The sequence below is a fragment of the Haliaeetus leucocephalus genome, unplaced genomic scaffold (assembly GCF_000737465.1).
Source record: "Haliaeetus leucocephalus isolate CR32 unplaced genomic scaffold, Haliaeetus_leucocephalus-4.0 Scaffold555, whole genome shotgun sequence".
NCBI lineage: Eukaryota > Metazoa > Chordata > Aves > Accipitriformes > Accipitridae > Haliaeetus > Haliaeetus leucocephalus.
The window spans coordinates 4,614,323-4,642,186 of NW_010972991.1; the positions used below are offsets into that span (position 1 = coordinate 4,614,323).

A 27,864-nucleotide genomic window follows, 5' to 3' on the forward strand; every position below is an offset into this window, starting at 1 on the left:
GGCGCCCCCCCCCCCCCCCCCCCCAAACATGTCTTGTTTCAAAGGTACAAGTTAGTATGAATTCTTTTGGATAAAGAAAGCACTATACATAATACTCTAGCTCCCTCTTCAGAACGCTGTTGTTACAGGCTACATTATGACTTGAAAAGGGGTGCACAGGAGGCAATTAATGCAGTAATTGATAAACATAAACTAGGCTTAGTAAGAGCAAGACTAAAAGCATGTTACACATGTGAAACCTTGTAAAAATATATCTAGAAATAAAGTGACTGGATTAAACTCATTTTGCCTGCTTGTACAAAGAGAATTGCTAAGCCAGCTATTTTCTTATGCTTCAGTGATGAAAGTGGATTTCGTTGTTTAACTTCATGTAAAACGTACTAAAACCAGCTGTAAAATGCATTGTCGTTTATCAGTTCAAGCAAGAATTTGGTGACTATTTTTGTATTTCAAAAGAAAGCCTCTAACTACATTTTAGGAACTCAAAATTGGAATTTTGTTTTACAAATTTAATTGTTTGCTAGAAGGTGAGACCATAACTACTAGAGTAGGAGATTGTTTGGGGGTTTTTTTTTTGTTTTTTTGGGGGGTTTTTTGTTTGGGGTTTTTTGTGGTTTTTTTTTTTTTTCAAACTCCTCTGCTTCATGATCTCCTTTGAGAACTCTGGCTGGAGTGGTGTGAAATGTTTATTCAGGGGCAATAGAAATTCTTCTCTCTTCAGTTCAGTAATCCAATTCACACTCTACCAAAAGTCATAGGTAGGATTTTTTGGGTTATATTGGGTTTTTGTTGGGTTTTGGTTGTTTGGTTTTTGGGGGGGGGGGGGAATGTGTGTGTGTGTGTGTGTCCCCAGTAACATTTGAACAGTGACATTCACACAGTGCAATGTCTCACACAGAAGTCTTCAGAAAGCCCTAGCCCTCTGGTGTGTTGGTTTGTTTCCTCTTCATTGCTGAATTAGGAACTGCAAAGGACTCTCTTCTGTTATGAAGAGAGCTTAAATGTCACCCAAATACTTTTTTTGTGCAGATCCCTTACCCATTTGTTGTATTTAGATTTAGATCTACTGCTGTGGAAGTGAAAATGTACCAGCACAGAAATGTGAAAATCCCTTAGAAAGGTCCCATCAGTTTTTCCCTATCTGAAAGTACTGTTTCAGAAGGTACTGTTTATGAGATCCAAGGAGACATACAAATTGATACCTCTTTCTCATCACTTCCTCGTTATCTGGCTTGCTGTTTATTTCTGGCATGATAGATTGCATCTGTAACTAGGAACCCATCTTACGTGAATGGTGCTTGAACTTAATGGAGAATCTGTTCTGACTAGCTTTCCCACAACATTTGGATTGAACCGTAACAGCAGTAGATTGCACAATTAGTTTTGTTGTAGATTTTTTAATAGCTCTTTTTCATTAGTTCCCTGATATAACTCCCAAATATAGTCAAAAGAATTTACGCAATGGAGAAATAAAAACATAAAATCCATGCAAGACCAAAGGTACTGAGCTGGACCAGCAGTCCACATGGTCTCCCACAATGATCAACAGCAGATGCTTGCTTGAGGAAGTAGAAAAATGGTGCAAAGATGGAGTAGTTGTTGTAATTTTTATTTTTTTTTAACACTTTCTCAGCTCACAGTGATATGAAGGCCAGGAATTACCTGAGTCAGGACTGGTATCATGATGCTTGATACTTCTTAATGGACTTTTACAATTCATTTTGTCTAAGGAATTTAAATTCATGTAAATTTTATCATTTGTAGTCTTGTATCAATCTAGTTGAATGCTCCCTTATGAAGTTGTCGCATGCATGCTCTTCAGGCCTTAAGTCCCCTGAGCAGGAGACTGGCTCTGTCCATGCCTCAAAGCATTGGCCTCAAGCCCACCAGAATGACTCATTTGATGTGGAATTGAGGGACTATTGCATGTTCTGAGGCATGAGAGTTTGTAAAGGGCTTTGAAGTGCTAAAGCTTGCTAGAATAGTGTCAGAAGACTTTTTGGTGGGTGAATCCAAACTTGATTCAGTGTCGTCCATTCCATCTCTTGAGATAGGTTTCTGGATTGAGTTGTTTCCACAATCACCCACAATATCCCTCTTCTGAACGCAGCAGCCCTAAGGGTTTTTGAGGGTGGTTTGGTTTTTTTTTTGTTGGTGGGTTTTTGGGGGTTGGGGGGGTTGGGTTGGGTTTTTTTTTTGTTGTTGGGTTTTGGTTTTGTTTTTTTACAGAAACTGTCACATTTAATCATCCTTACTGTCTTTCTCCAAAATGGCAGCATAGACTTTCCTTTTTAAAACAGGAAAGAGGAGGAGTGAATTTTGGGCAACAGGGACAGGAACTGCAGACAGTATTAAGGGTTTAAGCACGCTATGGTAATGTTTTTATGTTGCTCTATTGCATACTGTGTTTCTTAATAATTTCTGATGTTCAGCTTTGTTTAGCTTGGTACTGAATGCTGAAGTGATAGAACTCCAGAATCTTTCTTTATAATGTCTAGTTACGCAATCATTTCTTAAAGTTAGGAGTGTTTTCCCACGTGCGTTACACTGCCTAATGCACACTTTCATGCACTGGCCGTTCAACGTAGGATTCCACATCTAACCTGGGAGCTACCCAGATGCAAGCCTGTTGCTGTAGCCTCTGTGCACAATTAATGGATGTATGTAGATAGTTCTAGGGTGAGATACATCTGACTTCCTCTGCATTTACATTAGGATGGGCTGAGCTGTAACTTTTCATATGCTGAACATAAGGGGAAGGGTAGACCCCAAGGTTCAGTATGGATATCTTTGTTGTAGAAGTCTGTGTTTGGACAGATTAATCTCACCTTTGAAGTCAGCTTTTGCTTCTATTGCCCTGAGTAATTTATAGTATTGTATGGAAAAGAAGAACAGTTTATCACTATGAATCTTATTTCCCAACTCATAAATGAGTTGTTAAATGATGTGGGCCTTATCACTGTTTCACACAGGACTTAACTGGTGATCTTCCTTTGTTGAGAAAGTTAACTCTTTAGTCTTTCCTTTCCCCCACCACATCTTTTTGACCTGTCTTTCCTCTGTGTGAGGCTCATCCCTCTTAGTTTGCTTAGTTCCTTTCAGCGTTTTGGTGAGGGACCGACCTTCTCAGAAATCCAAACAGATCATTTAATGTGGATTTCCTCTCCCCATATGCTTGTTGATCCCCTGGAGGGGGGAGTTTTTCAAAGTAAAAATTTCTTTCTATAAACTCTGTGTTTCTTCTTCAGCATTTTATATTTATCTACATGTCCACAAATTCTGTTCTGCACTGTAGTTTCTACGTATTGCCTGAGGAATATATCAGCATTACTGCTCTGCTGGTGCATACTTGAATTCTCAGTTCTCTCTGGAGCTCTTATTAAAAATAGCTATTATATTTGCCTCTCATTCTTCCTGTAGTATTGAGGCTGTTATAAATAAGAGGCTTTACTTTACAACTGTATAGTTTGCCTATTTTGTTCTTCTGTATGTGGGTCTAAGTGACTTGCCATTGCTCATTTTGTCAACTTCTATGAATTCTACTGTTAGCACTTAGATTTGGTATAAATCCTTGGAAGCAGAGTTGAAAGAAAATTCTTCCATGAGAACTTCTTCAAGCACGTCAGCAATGAATACAGATGCAAAAAGAAGTCATTTGCCTTTCTGGACTGGCTTATCTCCCAGTGCTCTTATACCGTGATGATCTAGAGAACCTTACAGACTCACTGAGATGCTCCTTGCTCTGGAAATCTTTGAAAGAGGCTTTTATTACTTTTCCCTTCAGCAATCTCAGTCCAGAAGGTGTTATTGTTATCAAGTCCAGGTAACAATATAGTGGTCAAATGTTTTTTCTTTTATTTTTTCATTACATTTCAGCTTTGTGAAGGATGAAATGAGAAAGGATGCTTTCTTACCTCAAATAACTTCTTTTCCCATACTTTTTAACCTTGCCAGCTTTCTTGCTGTTTCTAAAGTCATTCTGAGTCTTTTTAATGTGTATGTTTTTCCATTCAGAAATGCAGCTTGGGTCTGACCTTGGTTATTTTTCCTCTGGCTACCCATGGAACAAAGCCATTTTATAAGTGCAACATAAAAATAGTTGATCAGGAATCTGAATCGTGATTTTTTTTTTTTTTTTGGACTTAACCAGATAGACAGAAGTAACTCTCAGTAATTTAGACATTCTTCAGGTTTCTTTGGGCGTAATTTAAGTATAATCAGTGACAGGAAAGAGTTGTATTTGTGCGTTTTTCTTCTGTAAACTATTCAACTCTGTTGTTGTTGTTTTGTTTTGTTCTTCAGTGTTTGCAGGGTAATATATATGAACGAAACTGTTTTAGGCAAAGGGAATTTTAAGGCTTTAATTTTAGTGTTGTCTTCTAGCTCCAGTATGTAAAGGCTGTTCCTTAACCTCTGTTCACAGTATTTGTTCTTCAGTTTCCTTACTTAATATGCACAAATAGACATGAATTTCACTGCGTTCAGAAGCATATGCTAAAATTCTGGTAACTTTTGAATGGGAAGTAAATACAGTACTTAATGTTGTGGGTTTCAATGAATGAGTACAAATTCTCTGTACGCCTTGGGAATCCGATTTCAGTCTTCTATCTGTGTCCTGGGAAAAGTTTACCACAAGGTGACTTTAGGCACAGACAACTTCAGGTGACTCCCTGTGGCAGCAGAACAAGGTGGGATTCGGCCCTGGGAGTCCTTAAGCCTGAGTCTCCACCGTGCTTGGGGCTCAGAGCAAGCATGCTCCCTGCTTCTGGTGAGTACTGCTGTGTACCAAAAAGCTGCTGTAAGCTGCTGTGGCTGTCGTTCCTTCCTCACTTGCTTGGATCTGCATCTTCAGATGTGTTTGTATTATTTCCTCTTAACACATAATCCTCAATATACACGTTACAGCGCAGAAGTAAGGGATGCCACCACCTTGCTGTGCACTGGGCCCTACCAGGGTTTTCTCAGAAGAAATGTAAATTCTGTGCTGAGTGTTTCTCAGAGTTGAAGGTGTGGATTGTGGAGAAGAGAAGATGCATGTCTTTCAGCTCAGGAAATCTCACTGCTGTATCTGGTCCAGTATGTTGCTTTATGCTACATCTGCCATCCTGTAGTGAGGTCCTCAATGTGGGCTCAGGTACTGGCTGCCTTGCCAGATCCCATCGGGGAGGGGATGATTAGTGAGGCCCCTTTCCCATCCCCTTTGAAGGGAGCTGCCTTTGTCAGTGGGTGCAGAGCCCGTCCTCGGTTGTCCGTGATTCTGGCACCTCTCGGGGAGCTACTGGAGGAGGAGGATGTCTGTCTGAGGAAGCTGTTCTATTTTCATCACAGTACTGAACTTTGTTTACGATATTGAGATGACATGAGCCAGTTCTAGAAGGCAAATGTTATCCTTTGTATGTACTGCTGTCAGTGGTTGTGTCTTGCTCTCTAGAGTTATTAAAGTCCTTCCTACAGTACTTGTATCTAAGGATGTAAACATTGTCATGCACATTATAACTTTCTTTATGCAAAGGTCATTCTATTAGGACACTAGGAAGTCATTTTTGTGTTTGCATGAGGCACCTACAGGGAGATTAAAGCTTGTTCTTTTTTGCTCTAAGCATGTCAGTTTTCCTGTGTTGCATTCTACCATAGGCTATGTTGCAGATTTAATTTTTCATCTACATGCCTTTAAGGTCAAGTAGGGAACTACCTTACCTCTTCAATAGAAAATATTTCTTCTCCTTTTAAAATATTTACATTGATAGTTATGTAAAAATTGAAAGTTTATTATTCTTACACAGTACTTGAATTTTGTGTGTATATGTGTGGTAATTACAGAAGTATTTTACGTCATAAAGCCTCATTTCTAGATTTAAGTGATCTGCTATCTGGGATTCTTGAGAATTTCCTATATATTGTTCTAAGACAATGATCTGCTTCCTCTTTCTGACGGGATTTTTTACCTTTCCGCAGGCAAAGGAAACAGTTGTCTTCAGCTCTTTTTCAGTCTCTTTACAAATTTTTTTTTTTAAAAATGGTGTATGAAACAACACAGCACTTAAAATCAAAATGCTAGGAAATATTGCGGGGTTAGAAGTGCTTCACAGGCAAGGACAGGCCTTCCATGATATAGCAGACTTCTTTCTGACCTTGTTCCATTATCCTTCCTTTTCCTTCAGCACAGTTGGGTACATTTGAGTTTTATGAGCTCAGGACTGCATAAGCCAAAGCTCCTTCTTAGATGAAGTCTTCTGTGTATATTTATGCAACAGCTTTTACATCAAAACAAAATGCATATTTTATTATTATATAGTGGTTTCCTTGGTTTTAATGCTAAGCTATTTGATTAAAACCGTATGCTTTTGGAACAGTTTTATTAAAAACATACTGTTTGAATTACAGCTCCATATTAACATATGATTAAATATTTGGCCTTTTGAAAACCTCAGTGTTAATGTCTGATTTTAAAATGTAACTTGTCTGATGTGTGGGGCTTGGGAGTTGTTTTTGGTAAATAAGCATTGTGATTTTTTTTTTTCCTTTTAATGAGTTTTAACTTTTTTGTGTTGGAGCTTTAGTGCACTGTTATTTTGAGTACCTGTAATACCTTCAAAGTATTAGTTTAATGCTTCATCAGCTCTTAGTTAGTATCAAAGTAGATTTATGCATTGATGCATTGTGGGACATCATCCACGAGCCTTGTTTGAAGCATATGTCTTGTCTTCCCCCCCCCCCTTCTGTTCAGTTTTATCTGCGCCCCCCACGCCCCCATAATTCAAATGCTCTCAGGCAATATGAGAACTTGAAGAATACAAACCTTGCAGGTCTTCTGGGCAAAAACATGGTACCTATTGGCAACTATTCTCTCTTCCCCCCCTCCCCCTTTCATTGCACAGAACTTGTTCTAGTTGGAATATCTCTGTGGTTTTGTGTTTGTGGCTTACAGAAAAAAACATAGGAAGAGTAGGAAACTCATTAAAGTGAAATGTTGATTTAATTAATACCAACAATATTCCTCTAAGAGAGATGGAGGTGATAAAGTATGTCCCAAGGGGCTGTAGTGGCAAATTTTCTATTTAAAGATGCTAAAATGGAAGTAACAACAAAATATGCAAACAGATGCCAGAAAGGAAAGTAATAGAAGCAAGAAAAACATTTCAGGCACAATGGTCTGTAATTCAGAATTTCCTTCATCCTTGAGTTAAGGATTTTGCTCACTTTCACTGGCTTCAATTTCATCTTCTTGGTTCTGGCCTCTCTGTAAGTCCAGTTTGCTATTAAATATATTGAAACAAGTCTTTGGCTATATACCAATATATATTCTATTCTGTGGGGTAACTCGGTTTTACAAAGCAGGTGAAAAGGGAATCTTTGTAAGACATGTTTCTTCTTTTAAACTTGCAGTCAGATTCAGACTTGGTCTCTTAGTTTTATATCTGATACTATTGACTTTTTTGTTCTGTAGAAGTGTCCTACATTACAATTAAAAAAAAAAAAGGTTGTGTTACAGTAGACAATTATAAACTCCTATGTTGTTTACAAAATGGGCACATATACTTACACTGTTTGATTGACCTTTTATTTATCTTACTACTTTATTAATAACTACAGAGCTTTTTTCCTTGTTGTATTACAAATTCAAGTTGCTGATTTAAAAGAAGCATTTATGTGTATATGGCTAAATAGGTCTTTTTAATATTAAAATTATTGTAATTTTCAGTAAATGCATTTATTTCTGGCTTTTTTGAAAGTACTGTTTGTTAGTTGGTTTGTCACTGTACTGCAATACATAAGCTTAAAATAATGTCTATAAGAGAAAATTTCTGACTTTTAATTTTTCTTTGCAGATCATGTTCAAAATGAAGAAAACTATGCACAAGTACTAGATAAATTTGGAAGTAATTTTTTAAGTCGGGATAATCCAGATCTTGGCACAGCTTTTGTAAAATTTTCCACGCTTACTAAAGAATTATCAACGCTGCTGAAGAACCTGGTAAGGAGTTTCTAACATTCTTAGTTGTTTGGTTTTTTTCCAAATTAAAATACAATACAACTGCATGATCCTGATGACTGATGATAATTTTAGAGATGTTTTCATTTTTTTTTTCAAAACACAGTAATTTCTTCAGAGATTATCTCTAAAGGGTGTTATTACACACTCACTGTGTTTGCTTGTTAATTGGCAGTTAAAAAGAAAAATATAAATGTTGAGACATCGCTTAAGGCATCATTCTCAAGTGATTGATGATGTTACATATCTCTTCTTATGGACCTTAATTTTAAATCATTCCCTGACTTGAAGTCTTTCCAGTTAAAAATCCAGTACCATTACTTATGGCTGTTTTGTCTTACCTCAAAAAGAGAAACTTTCACTTTTTGGAAGAAAAATAACAATTTGGGGAGCATGCTTAAATGGTGTTGCTAAAGTCCATTCTCCCTGTTGGTATACAAAGCATCCATTGCTTAAATATTAGGTTTATGAAGGTGGTTTAAAGGTTTGTCTCATCTAAAGTTCATCTTAGGACTTTTATAATTCTGAAAGCGGGATAATAAAACTGTAGTCGTAGCAAATATCTTTGAACACTGAAAGTAATGAAGCCGAACTTCATGTGAAATCATGTTTCATGGATTTGATAGCTGTTGTATTCAGAAAGTGGTAGCTTCAGTTTTATGTTTTTCTTACAGTTGGGGTTATCTCCAAGCTTTTTTGGTGTGTAAAGTATAAGCAATATTACAAGCTAGAGTCCCTAGCATGAGCATAGCTGCTTTTAGGTCCCATCAAAGGCCCATGTACCCTGGTTTTTACAGTTGCCTGAGAGTGAATCTTTAGGGAAGAGTGTAGGAAGAGAGCAAACATATGGGTATAACTTCTGTACTGTGGTCATGAAAACAGTCTTCAGCTCAGAGACATTGGAGCTGGAGGCAATATTTTTTGTTTTGTAGTCCTTGTTAGTATTACCTCCATGAATTTGTCTTAGGATTTCTTGAATGTATGCTATGCTTGGCACAGAATATGGTGAATTCCTCCAGAGTGCTAAAATGAGATGCTCTCTGAAATGTCAGTTCTATTTCTTTTGAACCTGATCCTTTCATTTATTGTTCCCTGATTCTTATAAGAAATGTAAGAATTTCCCTATTTTTCCCGGGAATTTACAGATAGCCATCATTCTTCCTTTCCTTTGTTGCTTTTCTAGCTGAGTCTTAGTTATTCCGTAACTTGGATTGTCCTTGTTGGTCCTTTCTATATCTTCTCTTAGTACTACTGTACCCTTTTCTGAAATGAGGGGGGACAAACGTGAACATGGTTGCATTTCTGATTTCTTTTTCTGAAGGCTGATTGCTTTATAATTACTGAGCATTGAGCTTGATGTTTTCAAGGGATTCTATGTTGTAACTTCAAGGTATTTTTTCCTTGAGACATTTTTCTTGATGATTGTTATTTCATAAGCATGAATCTGTATGCAGTTTTTTCCTCCTTATTCATCACTTTACATTTTTCAGTGTAGACCTCAATCTTTAATTTCATTCTCTCAGCGGTAAGTGTTACAAGGTCCTTATGCAACTCTTCATACTGGCTTTTGCTTTAATACCCAGAATAGCTTAGTATCGGCAGACATTCTCCCCTGCCTCTCTGCACTCCTCTGAGATTCACTTATAAACATCTCAGACTGCACAGGCCCTAACAACACTCAAAACAGGGTGTCACTTCTGACCTCTCATGCTTGTGCTTATTTCTGCCTCCTGAGTCTTGCCTCTTCTTCATCACCTACTTACTCGTCTAAGGATGATCGCGCTTGCCCTAATGAAGCTTGCTTTCTTTAAGAGCTTTGCTCTGGCCTATTACCTGGATCATCCTTTGTTTCAATATTGGCAGTTTTAAAGACCAGTAGGTATGCGAGGAACCTGCTTTCCTCTGTAAAGACTTCTGTCATTCTTGGTTATTTTGGCCTCCTTTAATCTTAATTTAGCGCACAATTAAAGAAGCATTTTAAAATGTGTGTTGAAGTGCAGTTTGAGGACAGTTTGGGACTAGAACTCACGTTTGTTGGAAGCTGTCTGGACCTCATCATTCCTTGCAGGGCTTCCACAGAAATTTTTAACTTCTTTCAACTGGCAAACAAGAAGTGGGGGTTTATTTTATTTATTTAAAGTAGTGCTGATTGAGAGGAAAAAGCTCTTTTACTTAAGAAGCCACACTCATTCAAAACAACATTATACTATTTCAGCTAGACTATGAAGCATTATCTATCTAAATTCTTGTTGACAGGTTTTAAATTAGGCTATTCCCTAATTTACTTCCTTCAGAAGTCTGAAATAGACAATGAGCTTATTTTACAAATGTCTCAGTGTTTTTAAAACACTTATTTTTCACCTTTTTTCCAAGATAGATAATTCTGCTTTCTTGATCCACTGTTGTTCATAAGCATAGTACTGATTAATACAATTACACTGAAAGAAAAGGATTTTTATAATATCAAAATAGAAGTTGAGGTCCAGTGAAAAAGCAGTTGAGAGGAGGACTGTATAATGTCGCTGATAAAGCCCCACAGTAGGTGCTGAGGCTTATGTTAATAAAATTAATTGAAAAAATGGCAGTAGGTATTAAAATGAATGGCAAGCTAATAGGCTTTTTTTTTTACATAGAGTAAATTGTTGCTGCCTTATTTAATAAAAGTACAATAAAATGATGAATGGTCTTTAAAGACAGGAAGATGAATAAGGAATAGGGCTACACAGTAGGCAACAAAAAAATACTTCAAAAACTTGGATCCATTTTTATTAAATCTTTTGAACTTTAATTATGATTCATTAAATATTTTCCAACAAATTGTGATATTATGCATATTTCATGAGATGGAGAATACAGAATATTCTTCTGTGTAAAGGAATTGCAGAGTGATCACTTAGAGAGTGATCTTCACTTACTTACTATGACCACTTACTATGAAGTAAAGCCAGCAACTTGTATTATATATACAACTTCTGGAAACCATCATTTTGAAATGATTGCTCTGCACCCAGAGTCAAGAGGAAAAGCATATCCATTAATCAGTTTAACAAAACCAAATAAGTCACTATGCAAATTTTACTAGAAATTGTTGATGTAATCACTAAATATAACATATGAAACTTAAAACCTATAAATATCATGTTAAATTTCTCAGGGCTTTTTTGTTGTTGTTGTTAAGATTATCTTATAAGAATGACACACAATGACCACTTCTGTAACATTTTCTAAAGGTAATTACATTTTGATTGGCCATTGTCAACATGGGTCTACATTTTCTGCAATCTCGGAGTGTCCTGCCAGAATCGGTTTCTCTGCTTTTTACTGCTTCTACTTCCTTTCCTGTTCCAGGTTTCATTCTTTATGCAGTAATTCATTATAATAGTGCATTAAAAAGCTGTATGAAGATCTACGTATGTGAAACTGAGTGTGTCAACATCTTTAAATTGATCTAGATGAGGTTTTGGAAGAACATTTGGAGCACTTGCAGATTACTTGTTGTTTTTTTTTTTTTTTTAATTTTGCATGGTTCTTGGCTTTTTTCCAAATGTTTAAAGCCTGTTTTTTCCCATCTCCCTTTCCTGTAACTGTCCTCAGCTAATCTTGCGGGCAAATTATCTTCTCTTCATATTCTTCCTCCTCAAATTATCATATGTGTTTCCATCTGTTAAGTTTTTTTTCCTTTATTTTGCTCTAGATAGGTGACTGTTTTTTGCTTTATCAGACATGTTTCCAATTCATTTGGGCTACTGTTTTATCAAGTCTTCAACAATGTAATAAGTGATTCCGAAATCTTACCATATTGGAGTAATACACTGCTATTTAGTTGGGGGTTTTTTTGGTGGTTTGTTTTTTTTTTTCCCTAGCTGCATACTAACTGGCTACTGTTCAGTAATTTCAAGCCAAATATTAATGGCTTGAATTGGTTATCCTTAATGGATACACTTGGAAAAAATAGAAAAAGCTACAGTGATGTACTGTTGTTCATGCCTGCCCTGATAACTACTTTAAGTCTGCCCATATTGCAGAAATTTGTGTTCTCTCTGTTTTTATGAACTTTATGAATCTTTTGAATATTCTTTCTCAAAATTCACATTTGAGATATGAACTTTGGTTTAGGTTGTTAAGTAGAAACTGATTAAAATGATTGATTATGAAAACAAGAATACTTTTTCTTTAATCTGTGTATTGATAAAGTAGGTATTACCTTAATCACTTGTTGGTTTAATACTCATAGAATCATGGAATCTTTTAGGCTGGAAAAGACCTTTAAGGTTATCAAGTCAAACCATCAACCATGTCCACTAAACCATGTCCCTAAGTGCCACATCTACATGTCTTTTAAATACCTCCAGGGATGGTGACTCAACCACTTCCCTGGGCAGCCTGTTCCAATACCTGACAACCCTTTCGGTAAAGAAATTTTTCCTAATATCCAATCTAAACCTCCCCTGGCACAACTTGAGCCCATTTTCTCTCATCCTGTCACTAGTTACTTGACAGAAGAGACCAGCACCCACCTCACTACAGCCTCCTTTCAGGTAGTTCTAGAGCGTGATAAGGTCTCCCCTCAGCCTCCTTTTCTCCAGACTAAACAACCCCAGTTCCCTCAGCCGCTCCTCATAAGACTTGTGCTCCAGGCCCCTCACCAACTTGGTTGCCCTTCTCTGGACACGCTCCAGCACCTCCATGTCTTTCCTGCAGTGAGGGGCCCAAAACTGAACACAGGACTCGAGGTGCGGCCTCACCAGTGCCAAGTACAGGGGAACAATCACCTCCCTGCTCCTGCTGGCCACACTATTTCTGATACAGGCCAGGATGCCATTGGCCTTCTTGGCCACCTGGGCACCCTGCTGGCTCATATTCAGCCAGCTGTCGACCAGCACCCCCAGGTCTTTTTCTACCGGGTATAATTCTATTACTTCTTTAACAAAATTGACGTTGCTAAGGAGTTGTTCGTTGTGATGCATTGAGATAAAAAGCCAACAATGGACAGATTGCAAAAAGGTGTTATCGTCTACAAATTCCCTGGCTCCTTTTATATCTGTTACGAAATACTACGTGGGGGTCATGTGCAAATGTTTAAGCTAAGTGGGAAGAAAAATAGAACCTAGCTCTTTAAATAGAATCAAAGCTTAGACTATCTGTTATAAACTCCTTTTGTGAAGCCAGGTAAAGAAAAAAATCTTTTGGTGTTTTAATCAGTAAAAGTGATCAGGTTGCTTTTTTGCTTCATACGATATCAATATTTGAGCATTAATTATGTTGTTGCACTTAAGGAGAAAATCCATTCTCAGATCATGATCTTTTAAGCCATGAAGAACCTTTGCTCTGTGTTCATGTTATTGTTTGAAGCTGCAGCTCAAGATCTTCTAGTGGCTGTCCTTCATCTCGCTTTGAATATATTTTGAATATAAGATTTTTGTGAATTTAAAAAATATAAAATATTGACACATGGAACAGTTGTCAAGATGTCTTGAACATGAAGATACAAGTGTGTGTCGTATGTTTTCTGAATTTGATTCCATCTCATGCCAAGAATAATCATAGAATCATAGAATAGTGTGTGTTGGAAGGGACCTTTAAATGTCATCTAGTCCAACCCCCCTGCAATGAGCAGGGACAACTTCTACTAGATGAGGTTGCTCAGAGCCCCATCCAACCTGACCTTGAATGTTCCCAGGGATGGGGCATCTACCACCTCTCTGGGCAACCTGTGCCAGTGTGTCACCACCCTCATCCCATAAAAATGTCTTCCTTATCTAGTCTGAATCTACCCTCTTTTAGTTTAAAACCATTACCCCTTGTCCTATCACAATAGGCCCTCTTAAAAAGTCTCTCTCCATCTTTCTTATAGGCCCCCTTTAGGTACTGGAAGGCTGCAATAAGTCCTCCCTGGAGCCTTCTCTTCTCCAGGCTGAACAACCCCAATTCTCTCAGCCTTTCTTCATAGGGGAGGTGCTCCATCCCTCATCAGTTATGATATCTGCAAGCTGTCTAAAAAGAACAAAACTTGAGGGGTGTGTGACAAGCTACCAGGTGATAATTAAGTAGCTGTGTTAAAAGATCCACCTTCCCCTCTGCCATGCTGAGACCCCAGTGCTTTCCAGAGGATAATGCACATCAAGTTCCAGAACTGTGCTTTGTAGGACTGCTTTGTATCTTTATTAGAACAACGGGCACTTGAACTGTGCTGGAGCTCTTGTGGCCAGGTTTGGCAATAATCTCTAGGGGACCATACGGAAATCCTTGTGCCCAGGATATATGAAGAATGAAGCAAGCCTCTTGGTTTTGGTTGTTTTTTTTCTTTTCTTTTCAGTTAAAGACTGATAGTGAATCTAATGAAGGAAAATATGCTATTTTATATGTAGTGGATGTAGTTCTTGTAAATAATGTGCATGTATTTAATAGTGTAATGTCTCTTTTGAAAAATCGAATATGTAATTTTTCATACATGTTTTTTGAACGTATAAGGAGTTTGTGAATGGAACGTTAACACCTGGAGAACCTGTTTGAGTGATCATTTCGATATTCTCATCTGTGTGGATCATCTATTTCACGAAAGCCACTTAAAAATTAGTTTCATGGTCTAAAATATGCTCAGAAGACCTTATAGGAGGGGGGAGCTGGGCTGTGTGTGTATATAGATATATAGATATATATATATATGGCAGATTAAAAACTCTAATGTAACACTTCTCCTTTGGTTTACAAGCAGAGGACATGATGTCTTGCAGCCTTTCTATCGTTCTCCCTATCGTTCCCTAGCAAGGAACTGAAGAATTCATGAAGTGTTTTGGGGGAGAAACGAAGGGAGGGATGAAGGGAAGAGGCAACAGACTTTTCACTAGACTGGGATAATATTGATACACATCTTCGGGAACCGTACACACCGTATGTGTTCAGATAGGATCATAGCAGTAGGTTTTTCTACCCTCAGACTGGCAAAGCCAGAGGGAACATTTCCACAGATATGTAACCAAACAGACATGGACTTAATGGGGTGAAATTTAAACTCTCAAGAGTTTAAGGAAATGTCAGATTTCCTCATTGGACAAGGAAAGGAACAGTCTTCCCAAATAGTTGTGAATAATCAAAGAGCTGGTGACTCTTTGCTCCTTTTGATCATGGTTGAATTAACATGTGCCTTGCATTTTATCTGCCTGTAGCACAGCAGGTCCTTGCTTCTTACGCAGGAGGCTGAGAAACATTTGTTCCAAAATTTGCTTCCTTAATAATTAAGCAGTATTCAAATGTTTGCTTTGAGAGACTGAAGATTACCTTGAGGTGCTTTCAGAATTTTGCTTTTATGCAAATTTTTTAAATTCTGGTTTTGTATCACCCTATGTAAGTAAAGATTAATTATAATGCTTCTATGGCTAATGCAAGTGAATGTCTATTCATTCTTCCCAGACCTGAATTTACTATTGATTTAGAAATTTTGAGGTGATTGCAACTACATTAGTGAAGTTCAAAGACTTGTTGGCAGTAGTTTGATGAGATCATAATAAATCTTCTTGAATTATAACAGTATAATGTTTTTCTTTTTAGCTCCAGGGTTTAAGCCACAATGTTATATTCACTTTGGATTCTCTCTTAAAAGGAGACTTAAAAGGTGTTAAAGGGGTAAGTGTTGAAAACTAACTTTTTATTTGGGGAAATGTTTTCAGGTTCAGCTGTCTTGTGACTGTTTTCCATTCACCCATCAGATTATTTGTTATGTTGGCATCCATTAATATTCTGTTTGTAGTCCAAAGAACAAATTCGAAATTGACGTGACTGTGATGCTGCTTTAGAATTTCATTATAAATTCTTGTCTTAACAGGCACAGGAAAGCAATACTTTACGAGATTCAAAAATAGTATTTTTTTCCAACTGCTGTCTGAAAAGTTTTAAAAGAGAACAGTATTTTTTGTTGCTATTTATAACTTGATACCTTAACTATAGAGACAAAGTTTTTAAAATGTTCTAAACAAATTTTCTGTTTCCTAAGGACCTCAAAAAGCCTTTTGACAAAGCTTGGAAGGATTATGAAACCAAATTGTAAGTATTTTTCTCCCTCTGTTTTTTTTTTTTCTCTTGCCTCCTGGTCCCAAACTATGTACTGTATCTGTGGATGCAAATATGAATACAAGCAAGGCATCTCTTCTGCACTAATAGAAAGAAAGTATTTTTATGTGAAGTAGTTAAATGACTGCCCAGTGTTTCTTTAGTGAAAAGAAGGTACTTCATGCTTAGATACTGAATGTTGTAAAGTGAATTGTGGAGACTTCAGATGGCATTTACATGTTCTTATAACCATATACATAAAATCTATCGATAGTAAAAATTATGAGATATATATGTTGTCCTGTATTGCAGAACTGTATGTTTTCGAGAGGCAAGAATTTTAGTGCAGTTGGTGTGACTTCTAAAATACCTGTGGTTTTAAAAATATTTTCTTGCTATAATACCTGTCTTCTGTGGCTAAAGAATGATTTATAAAAATAGAAGGTTGGAAACGAGTAGTATCATAGTTGCAGAACTGTTAGTGGAATGGTTCAGAATGCTATCAAGGAAGTGATGGGCAGGTTGCTTTATCAGAATTCAAGAGCTCTCAGGAGTTAATTCATATTTTGTATCCTTCCATTTATTCCCCCTTTTTAATCCTATTATTAGCTATGTTTCATTTCTGTCTAACCAGGAGGGGAAAAAAAGGAACGAAAGAAAAAGTCAGGCCACTAAGAACTGCTGAAACATTTATTTTTGGCATAATTTTCTTACCTACTTATAGTAACTTTTGCCTTCAGAGTTCATTACAATGTTAAATCCCTGTGAACAACTGAACTGAAATGAGGTTATTACTAATCTAAGGCAAAAAGGAGATTGCTGTCCCAAAATCACATCATTGTACTCAGTTGAACATTCAGATTTACATGCAGAATTGGGTTTTTTTTGTTGCTTTTTAGTTATTTAGTTCTTACAGATATTGCATATTTTGCAAAAATATTGAATAGTTTTCTATAGGCAGCAAACTGGTTTAAAAAAATATATATATTTCTGCCTCTCAAATTGCTATAAGTAAAATCAGGGATATCTTTGCCAGGCTATTTATGCTGAATGACATTAAACAGAACTTAGGAGACAAAGGTGTCCCATACAGACTCAATACATGGAATAAACTGTGGGATTCTGTTCTGAATTTGGAAAGTTTACAGAAAGATGCCTGTTGTCTTGTTACTTTTGGTTTTGGTTTTTTTTTTTTTTCTCCCCTCTTGTGAGCAAATTTCAGTTGGGCTTCTTAAGACCAAGAAGGAGGTGTCCCTTAAACTTCTCACAGAACCCCATTACCCAGAATTTGTTCAAGACCAAATATCAAATCAAGTTTAGAGGCACGGTGCTGAAAAGTGCTTTGCTCTACATGCAAACATTATGCTTTCCTTAGTTGGAGAAAAGCAGAGTTCAAAACCAAATAAATTAATCCTTATTACATTTTTTATTTTTTTTCCCCTGGCAAGGAGTACCAGTCTAATAAACACACAGTGCTTTGTCACCTGTTTTACGGAAGTACAGCTTCAGTGTTTACTTTTCTCAAAAAGGCTGCTAGAGAAGAAAGGTAATTTCTTTTTTAAAAAGCAAAATGAAAATTGTTTAGATTTTTCTATTGGACATCTAAGTTTGCTTAAAAATTGAGTATCCAGTTAGTTTGCAGAGTAGATACGTAAGGACAGCCCCACTGTAAAGCTCTAAATAAAGTCTCAGGATGGCTTCTTAGTTCCATATTTGCATTTTACTATTTCAGAATTTTGGTGTTGGCTTTCTCTGAAAACATAATGACTGGAAGTCATCATTTAGCATAGGTGGTAAACTTCATATGCTATCTTATTGTTTTTCTTAACTCCTGTCTTATGAGCATGAAACATACTTGATTACGTTATTCTGCCATTTTCCTGCCAAGTCAGTAGTTCCTTATGTATGCTTTACACTGCAGTACGTAGAGATGAAGACTACGGAGTACATCATAGAAAGAATGAGAATTCCCCCCCATCCCTGCCAAGTAGTATGCCAACTAGAGGAAAGACTTAAAGGATGAAAGGAAGGAAGGGCAACTTCATGACTCCATTACTTCTGCACACTTACTAAAAATATATAGGATTTGGTATCATAGAGGAACTCATCTTCAGAATGTCGTCTTTAATATTTCTTGGTTATTATTTTTTCCCTAAGTAATATTAGGTCACAGGATAGTAGAATAAATTTTCTAAAATGTTTTCTAATTAAAATTTCAGTACAAAAATTGAAAAGGAAAAAAGAGAACATGCAAAACAGCATGGGATGATAAGAACTGAAATAACAGGAGCTGAGATAGCAGAGGAAATGGAGAAGGAAAGGCGGCTATTTCAGCTACAGATGTGTGAAGTAAGAAACAAGTTTCAGCTTTTAATTATGACACCATAACTTAAAAGTACTTTGTGGGCCTTAAAGGTGGTGAAATCTACTTTGTTGTTTAATGGGGGTGGAGAGAGGAAATTATTTCAGTGTCACATAGTGCAGCAATATGAAGATGATTATTTTAGCAACTCTGTACAAAACTTGTCTTTTTATTCCTTTTTTTTTTTTTTTTAGATTATTATGCTAAGGTTCTTGGGCTGAAAATATTGGCTATGGTAATATTTCTTTTCAGGTTTATGGTTGAGCAGTTCAGGAAGTATTTTCGATACCTTTCTTCCAACATGCTTTCTGCAGCCTTTATAATGAAGTGATAAATGATAGTGATACTTTAGTTCCATAAAGCTGCTTTTTATATTAATAATCCTCTATTATGTTTTAGTTGTGTTTACTTTAAATTGCATAGTATTTATATTTTTAGAATATTTCATCAATTACTGCGGTAGCATTAAAAAAGGGACATCTTCAGACAATTATAAAAGATGCAACTTTTTCCTGAATTTGTTTTATGGTTTGGGGTGTTTGAATTTTTTAGGAATAGCCAAATAAACTGTTATCTGGTTTATATTTTGCTTAACTGTGGTGGACTGGTGGCTTATGAGTCAGCACCCAGGTTAAATACAGAGATAATTAATTCACAGAGCAAATGATGTTTTATTGATTGAAAACTGTTGAAGGTTATGAGGCATGATTATCACATGTTTTTCACTGTCTGTGCAGTATCTTATTAAGGTTAATGAAATCAAGACAAAAAAAGGTGTGGACCTTCTGCAGAACCTTATTAAGTACTATCATGCACAATGCAAGTAAGTGCAATGCTTTTAAGCTTTAGTCGCAATTTTCTTTTTTACACAAGTGTTTGTTTCCCTTTGTTTTGAATTTTTTTTGGTTACATCAGGAATATTTATCTTAATTGTAATCTTCTAGGTGTCTGCAATGTCATCTTACTAGGCTGTAGTCTTTCAGTAGAGAGTATGGAAGTGAGTGGGGCAGGGGAGTGATGGAGAAAGAGGCCATGGGAAAACCTTGCATGCTGCATACAAAATTAAATTTGGTTCCTGAGGCATAGATCTAGAATGTAATTTTAGAAATAGCTTGTTTATTCTATTTAACAGTTTTAGGTTTTTATGTAAATTTTAAAACCATTGTGAAAGCCAGTAATTTCTTTGAAATTTCTTGAGGTGAAACTGGTAAGATACAGCCTTGTCATCAGTAGAACCACAGAGGCAAACATACATGAACTTTTACTGAAGTTAAACACAGGAAAAAGATTCTGGAAATTACTAAGGGGAAACATACTGACTAACAGTGATAAAAATAAGCTAAGCTATATTCTCTCTAATTTGATATATGTTAAAGTCACAATGGTATATCTCCATTGCTGAAAGATACTGTACTTTAAAACTACTAGGAAGAGGGGTTTTTGTTGGTTTTTGGGGGTGGGTTTTTTTTCGTTTGTTTGTTTTGTGTTTCGGAACATGGGAAGAGCTGGATATTGGTTTTGCTTTTTTTCTTCACAAGACAATCTACTCTGTGTTATGAATTATATGTATTCCTGGTAAATCACAGGTATTTTTCATTATAGTTTCTTCCAAGATGGCTTGAAAACAGCTGATAAACTTAAACAATATATAGAAAAGTTGGCTGCTGACTTATATAATGTAAGTGTACTTACAAGTAGTTTAATGTCTGAAAATGGAATTATTTTTTTATATGAATACATTTTAGGCATGACTACAAAGGTGTATATTTTATTTCTATCTTATAAATGAAAAGTGTGTTCTTTGAAACTTTGAATTAGCTAAACAGAGGAAAAAATCTTGGCTATTTTAAACTTTGTATTCTGTTTTACAGTTATTAGGAAAAGTAGCTTTCATTCTACTACTAATTTAATGTTGCATTAAAATAAAACTAATTTAAAGTGGGAATCTTTGAATTAGATTACATTATTAGCACCAATTTTAGCTACCACTTTCGTTTTTCAAAACCAAACTGCTTGATCATAGCACCACAGTTTTTAAATGAATTAACTTGTGATGTTCATTGAAGGCAAGTAATAATGTGGAATCAAAGCCCACTTGTCACCCAAGTTCTTCTGTATTCTATAATCAGAATTACAATAATCCTATTTAATATTGTAGTTTGTGGCTAAATTAAACTGTATTTTCATTCCTTAAATCATCTGTCAAGCTTATTGGGGTTATTTAATTATTATTTCAGAGACTATTTTAGTTGCCTTAGATACAATGAACCTTTAAAGCGTAACAGAACAGAGCATGCAGAGTTGTACATTCATTTTGGCTTGCTTTTCAACTAATACATGCATAGAAGGTGAATACATTAGAATGGACTAGTCCATCAAAATAAACTCAAATATTACAGAAACACAGAGTAGCTGAGCTGGTTGTTCAGGACATCTAAAATGGTATATTGGAATGCATAAAAAGTTAAAATTAATTTTGCATTCAGAAACCATATAATGGCAATGTCTTTTCATAGATAAAGCAGACACAAGATGAAGAAAAGAAACAACTTACTGCTCTTCGTGATTTGATAAAATCTTCTCTGCAGCTTGATCAGAAGGAGGTAAATAATTTAGACATGTTATTCTCGGAGATCATGTCAATTTATGAATTCTGTATTCAGAAGTTGGTTTAATTGATGTTCAATTTGTATAGTTACTGGTTCAGAAGAATTGGACTTTGAACATTATGACAAAAATAATATTTAGAATGTTCAACTACATATAAATAAACAATAGTTTTAGATTATTTTTCTGTTTCTGTTTTATATATGAAAAGAAATTATTCCTTTTTTTGTGTAATTTTGTATTTTTTTAATGTACTTTTTTAATGTACTGTAAGAACAGTTGTAATGGATCAGATAAATGCTTCATCTAGCCCAGTATCCTGTCCTTGACAATGATACAGAATGAGTGTTCAGGAAAAAATATAAAGGGATGGGATGCACACTTCTTTCTTATGTCCTGCCATCCTCCAGCCAGACTGTGTTCAGGATTTTCCTGACCTAGGTATTCCTGAATAAGCCAGAACAAGAACTGGAGGCTTGCCTTTATGTATGGTTTCCATATTACTATTCATCTGCTAACTCACATGGATTTTGTGATGATGTTCTCCTTCCCAAACCCCTTTTGTTAATACTATATCATAAGGAAGAAAATATCTATGTCAGCCAGATAGCAGAGGCTGAGACAGGGCAGTTAAAAAGAAAAATACATCATCAATTGCACTGGTATCAGAAGTGAAGGGGCAACATGCAATGTCTATTGTAAGTGTTCTGGAATACTCCTTGAACTAGGAGATAGGACATAATATATAAAACAGCTTTTACCTGAGATAATATTGTGACTTTTTCCAAATTGTAGTGCCTGAGAGTCAGAAATACTGAACATCCTGTGGTGAAGCTGAGTGGGGGGGGGTGGGCAAGTGGAGGAGAGGGAGTGGCTTTCCATTAGGAAAAGATCACTTACTCTCTGTTCAGTTTTCTCTTAGGTAAATAAAATATTAGTATTTGCTAGGTGTCTACTCAGATTATTAAATATTTATTATTTAAAATGAATTATTACTATAATTAAACATTAGACATGCCATTCTGCTGCATATACATGATGATATGTATATATATATATATGATTGGGCAGTATTGCTATTATCAAATATACATAAGAATATAACTTAGAACCAGAGGTACTGAGTCAGCCAAGTTTCCAACAGTGATCAATCGTGGATGTTTAGAGTATAATGCAGGGCAATAAACACTGATACTTCCCCAGAATACCTTCCCATTAGTAGTTTGACTCTCCTTGCAGTCTCTCCACCATCCTGTGGATTTCCTTTCTTTGAATTTGTGCAGTTGCTTTTTGAAGCAGTGTAAACTATCAGCTTCTGTTATAGCTGTGTCTTTCCCACCATCACTATGTGTTGTGTGGAAAAATCTTTTTCCATTTGTTTTGAACTTTTAGATCTGCATACCCTACTCAAGATGGGAGTACTTGTGAATTTGATAGCATCACTAGATCATTTCTGATCTTTTTTTTTCATCCAAGTCCTAACATTGACTTGCTTTTTGACCAGTGCTTAGTGCAGAGAAGGTGGTGTGTAACATTTAATCAGCTGTAAAGCTATAACCATATCATTCTGTTTCTGAATCTTAATAGTGGACTCACAGTATGTTATTTCCCGCCCCTGCATCACTTTGCATTTGTTTATGCTGACCTTCACCTGTCATTTATTGTCAAGTTACTACTGTGAGGTCCTTGAGAAATTCTTCAGTCAGCCTTTCTTGGGTATCCTGAATAATTTAATACCATTCAGCAAACTTTGACAGTTTACTGTTCACCCTTTTCCAGACTGTTCTAGTATTAGATACCACATGTGCTGGCACAGCTTTCTGTGAAACTCATTTGTTTGTTTCCTGCTTTTAACTTGTTAGCTCATTTGAGGACTTTTCCTCTTGTTCGGGAGCAATGTAATTCTTTCTCTTTCACAAGAAACACTTAAGTGCCCATTGAAAGTCCAGGTACGCTGTATCAGTCTGATTTCTCATGTGTATCTAGTTACCGATTTCTTCAGAGAACTCCAGGAGATTTTTGAGACATAACCTTTCTGTACAAAAGCTGCACTGATTTTTTCAGTACATATAATACTAAATGTACTCTTAAAAGTAGTTTTCATTAGTCTTCCCTGTGTGCTGGGAAGCTTACTGATGTTTACTTTCCTGGAATTCTTTTGGAACTACTTCAAAAATAGGACTTTATTAACTGGGGCAAGTAAGTATTTTTATGGGCTTTCATGTAATTTTGTAGGTAGCACATTGTGATTATAGCTACTGTGTGTAGATAAATGGCTTGAAGTTAGTAAATTATTGCAGGTGGAATCACAATTAATAAGGAATGATTGATGAGTCATTCCTTACAGTGTGGTGCTGGTTTTTTCTTTTGAATACTTGCCTATGTGTGCTTTTGTAATGTAATGTACATTATGGCTAGAAGGCATCTTTAATCCCATCGTTCTGAAGGACAACACAACCTTACAACACACTATGCATGGTTTTTAGAATTTCTTTGTCACAAATGATGAAAGGAGCACTACAGAGCACCTTTGAATAGATCGGAATTTATTGTAAGACCTGCCAGCTTTCTAGTACTCAGCTTTCCTTTACCTCATGCTCTACAGTCTTTTCCAGTGCTCTGTTTGGTATTTGTTTTTCCTTCTATCCCTAATGTGCACATGGACCTGCTAGATATCTTTCATAATACTTACAGAGCTTCCCATAAATGTGTTACATCTGTAATCTTCCTAGTATCTAAATCACTGTGAAGGTAACTCATGCTCATTCTCCATCCTCACCCCCAAAAGTTGAACAGAGAACATTAGATTTCAAGAGCTGTTTGGAAGTAACTTTAAATTCCAAAGCGTTTTATGGATTGATTCCCAACACACAGAGGAACAAGACCTGCTCTCTCCTCAGGTACCTTTTTCTTCCACAAGCTGATTATCTGGGAAGCAAAGAAAAACACCTCTTTCTCTCCTGGCTGCTGCGTATTCTGTTAAGTTCAAGCTACTTGGTAATCAGCCAGATCTCGGAAATAAAGTAGGACAAACAGGTTGTTCTTTGATGCTGTGTATTGTATATACATGGCTGCATACAGTACAAGTCAAGTTTCAAAAGTTGCTCACAGAGTATTATGAGATAGAATAACTGAATGAAATACAGTGTTTGTTTTTTTTGTTTTTTCCTGGATGTGTAGTAAAAATTACTCTGCTTCAGTGGAAAGTAACCTCATTTAAAATATAAAAAATAAATAAATCAAATTCCAAAACTTAGATACATGTTGTAATAAAGTAGCTTCACAGGCATCAGCAAAATAAACTATGCAACTTTTCTGACTTTCATTATAGTGTAGACAAATCCTAGGACTTGAAAAAAACTGTGTGTGCATGTATGATATCTGTATAAAAGGTTATATGATAAATATAAAAATAAAATGTTTGGCTTGAAGAGAATTGAAGTTGTGTCTTAGAAGAAAAAGGAAGCAATATTGTGATTCTCAGATATCCAGGAAAATCATGGGAGAGAGAGATCTGCTGTAATGAAAGAATCCACTATTTTGGATAAAATAACCATTTGATCACATTGATGTTCAAGTGTCTCTTTCAAAGTCAACGTGAGGACTTTCACTCATGTGATTCTGCTATATTACATGAGTCAGAGTGTAATGATGCTGGCAGATACTGAGGAGCTTGATAAAACAATGTCTTTGTTGTTTAGGTATTCAGTGTTTTAATCCTGAAATAGCATGCCAGCATTCATTACTCATTAGTTAAGTGACAATGAAACTTGAAGACACACGGCCTGAGTTACAGCAGTCAGCTCTCCATCACTGTGTATATCTGAATCTTCAAGTATGTAAAGCTGGGCTTTATTGCTGTGACAAATGGCCTGGTTGGTTGAGGTTAAGAATACATTTTCCCCCTCATATTAGTGCATTAGAATGTCACTGCTGGAAAATTTATGGATTAATGGAAATAATGAACATGAAATGAATGGGATTTTCTCTGGTGGATTTGTAAAAATTTAGAAGTACTCTTACCAAAAATTGCTTTGGCAGGGAAACAGTTTGAAATAATAAAATTGGTGGTCTGGTTGTGTGTAGTTTGAAGTTTCTTTGACCCTTTGTGCAAGAGAAGGAAGTTGAAACTAGTGATTCCTATCCAAATTGTAAATTCTGCCACCTTTAACCTCTCTGGAGTTGCCATTAGATGAGTGAGGCTTCCTACCCATCTCAGACTGACTTGCTGCCACAGATGACAAAAGAGATTCCTGCATGGCTGTTGATCCATCAAAGCATTTAGGATCTTCTTGAATTTAAAACACTATGTGTGGACAAATTACTCTTCAGCACCCATACTTTCATTCAGGAAAAAAACACTAATTTACTAAATGAGCTAACCTTGTTCTGTACACTTTCAAGGTCTCATAATGCAACTCTTGTTTTACTGTTGCATGCATTCAAGGTGTTTATTTAGCATTATGGACAACTTGTAATGCTCTTACACATTTTGCGAGCATACCTGTCCTTTCATTGGTGAAAAAGCTGTTAATGAGCTGTTAATGTAATCTTTGCAATTACCTGGTTCTTGGAAAAGCACATCTTGACAATCTTTGAATCCTGGGTTGTGCAGAAGTGCTAGTGCTGTAGCTTAGCTACAGAACGTACAATTTACTGGGGCTCTGTTATATGCAATGTCTCTTGTTGCCACTATGGTACTGTCTTGATATCAAGTTATGGCAGTTTCTATTACTTTGCACAAGAATTATCTGATTTTGTAAAATGACTATGGTTTAAAGCTTTAGGGAAAATATTTTAAGGGACACTAGTGTAATTTTAATTGTGTAAAGTATTTATTTTGTATGTTGAAAAATGCTTATATGTTAAGGAGCTTAAATTTTGAAGGAAACCAGGCCTTTAATACAGGCTTCTATTCCCTATTTTTGTATATGAATTATTGGTACAAATGTAACTTAATCACTTTAAGTAGAATATAGCTAGTCTTCAGAATCATGTTTTGTGTCCGTTTTGTTAACTGTTTCTTTACATTTTGTTTTATTTCCCCAAATCTCCATTTGATATGCTCTTTGGAACAGGAATTGTATCTCATTACATTCTTTCCTATGCTAATACCGAATGGACCCTAATTCCTATGGGGGTTTGAAATTTTCTTATAACAAATGAGCTGCTTACTGTGATGGTGTAAACACTGCTGACAGCACATTGCATGTAGCAGCCTTCATGCTGCTTCCAACCACAACTGCCAGTTTTACCAAAACACTTCTCTCTAAACACCTGTGGCAAATTTGTTACAAAATGAAAAACAGTTGTAAGGACCCTGAATAAAATAAGAGGGAGTAATCTTCAATATATATTGGTTATGGTAATTTTAAGAAACTCTGCTTTGAAAGAGAAAAGGTTTTTACCAAGGGAGTAATTGAACTTCCCATTCTTTTGACTTTTTGTGGGATTTTGTAAGGTGTTTTGCAGGCAATTGTTTCACAGCTACATTTAAAACTGTATCAATGTGTCCTTAATTATAGCTTTTTATATAGATTTGCAAAAATTGAAAGTTAACTTTGGGCCTGATCTTTTTTCAATGGAAATTCAGAATTAGCTCCAGTTTGGTGGAGGATACAATATAGCTATCATTTTAGACAATTTAAATGCAATAAAGACTGGAAGACATTAGTAAATTTTGATCCTGTAGTCATCTTAGTTGCTTTTTGAAGCCAATGTCATATATGTGGGGTTGCACAGAATTTTGTTAATGATGTTTTGTTACTTGATGAGAAAAAGCACCAGTGTGCCTAAAAAAGTAATTCTTACCTTCTTTCTAGTACTGTTGTTAGGAAGGGGAAAAATTGTTATACTAGATATGGGGGCTATAAAATTTTATGTTCAAGGAACATGTTTTTAAAATAAAATAATAATTCTTGTTTTAAATTATTTGCTTTCTCTTTCCTCTATTGCTTTTGCCTTTCGTGATCGAAGTCTAGGAGAGTAAGTCAATGTTTTAATGAACTTTTGGGGATATTTTTTTTTCTGCTGTGCTTATAACAAGTTAATCCATTTTACTTAATTGTTTCACTAGATCAGGCCAAAAGTTATTTCAGTTGACTTCATTCACTAAAACTCATGAATTATATACATATTTTTAATTGGACAAAAAAAATAGTATTTATTAGCATTTGGTTTTGTTTGTTTATATATGTGTTTCTGTATATATGCATGCTACATTCTGTTGCTTTCTTCTTGAAATTTTATCTTAGCCTTTTACTCTTTGATTATAAGATTATGCAATATCAAATTTCTGTATTTTAAAAAGTCATTGTTTTGAGATGCATATTTGCATCCATACTGTACTTCAAATGCGTAATGAAGTAATTGAATCTTGGAACATGCAGTTAGTTCAAGGTCACATGATGTAAAAGCAAGCTCTCCTATGGATGTAAAACATGCATTAGGAGGCTTCTCTTTTTTTAATCTTTATTAATTTGTGAAATTGTGGTAGAGAAGAGAAATAGAATAGGCTTAAAGGTTAAGAAAACTTACTGTTCACATCAGGAAACGTTAATGGTGTTTTTCCCTTTTTTAGGATTCACAGAGCAGGCAAGGAGGATATAGTATGCATCAGCTTCAGGGGAATAAGGAATATGGCAGTGAGAAGAAAGGTTATCTTTTAAAGAAGAGTGATGGGTATGTTCTTGGAGCACATAGTACATAGTGAGAATCATTACTATGTCCATGCACTGATATTTATTGTTCTCTACTGTGGGTGCTTAAGGCACATTCTCGTAATGCATGTGCCACAAGTACTCAAGAATTTCACAGTTCAAATCTGAACACAGATCTGAATTTAATATAGTATAAA

At 35.8% G+C, this 27,864-nt stretch overlaps 1 protein-coding gene across 2 annotated transcripts in view; it reads left to right on the top strand.

Annotated features, from left to right (window-relative positions):
- The window catches only part of ASAP1 (ArfGAP with SH3 domain, ankyrin repeat and PH domain 1), a 130,866-nt gene that overhangs the window by 49,746 nt on the left and 53,256 nt on the right, over positions 1 to 27,864 (top strand). For both annotated transcript variants that reach the window (XM_010576917.1, XM_010576918.1), the window contains exons 3-10: positions 7,830 to 7,975; positions 15,542 to 15,616; positions 15,984 to 16,033; positions 18,259 to 18,388; positions 19,139 to 19,224; positions 20,004 to 20,079; positions 20,918 to 21,004; positions 27,589 to 27,689. In XM_010576917.1, the coding sequence (XP_010575219.1) occupies positions 7,830 to 7,975; positions 15,542 to 15,616; positions 15,984 to 16,033; positions 18,259 to 18,388; positions 19,139 to 19,224; positions 20,004 to 20,079; positions 20,918 to 21,004; positions 27,589 to 27,689 (751 nt within the window). The remainder of the gene's footprint in view (positions 1 to 7,829; positions 7,976 to 15,541; positions 15,617 to 15,983; positions 16,034 to 18,258; positions 18,389 to 19,138; positions 19,225 to 20,003; positions 20,080 to 20,917; positions 21,005 to 27,588; positions 27,690 to 27,864) is intronic.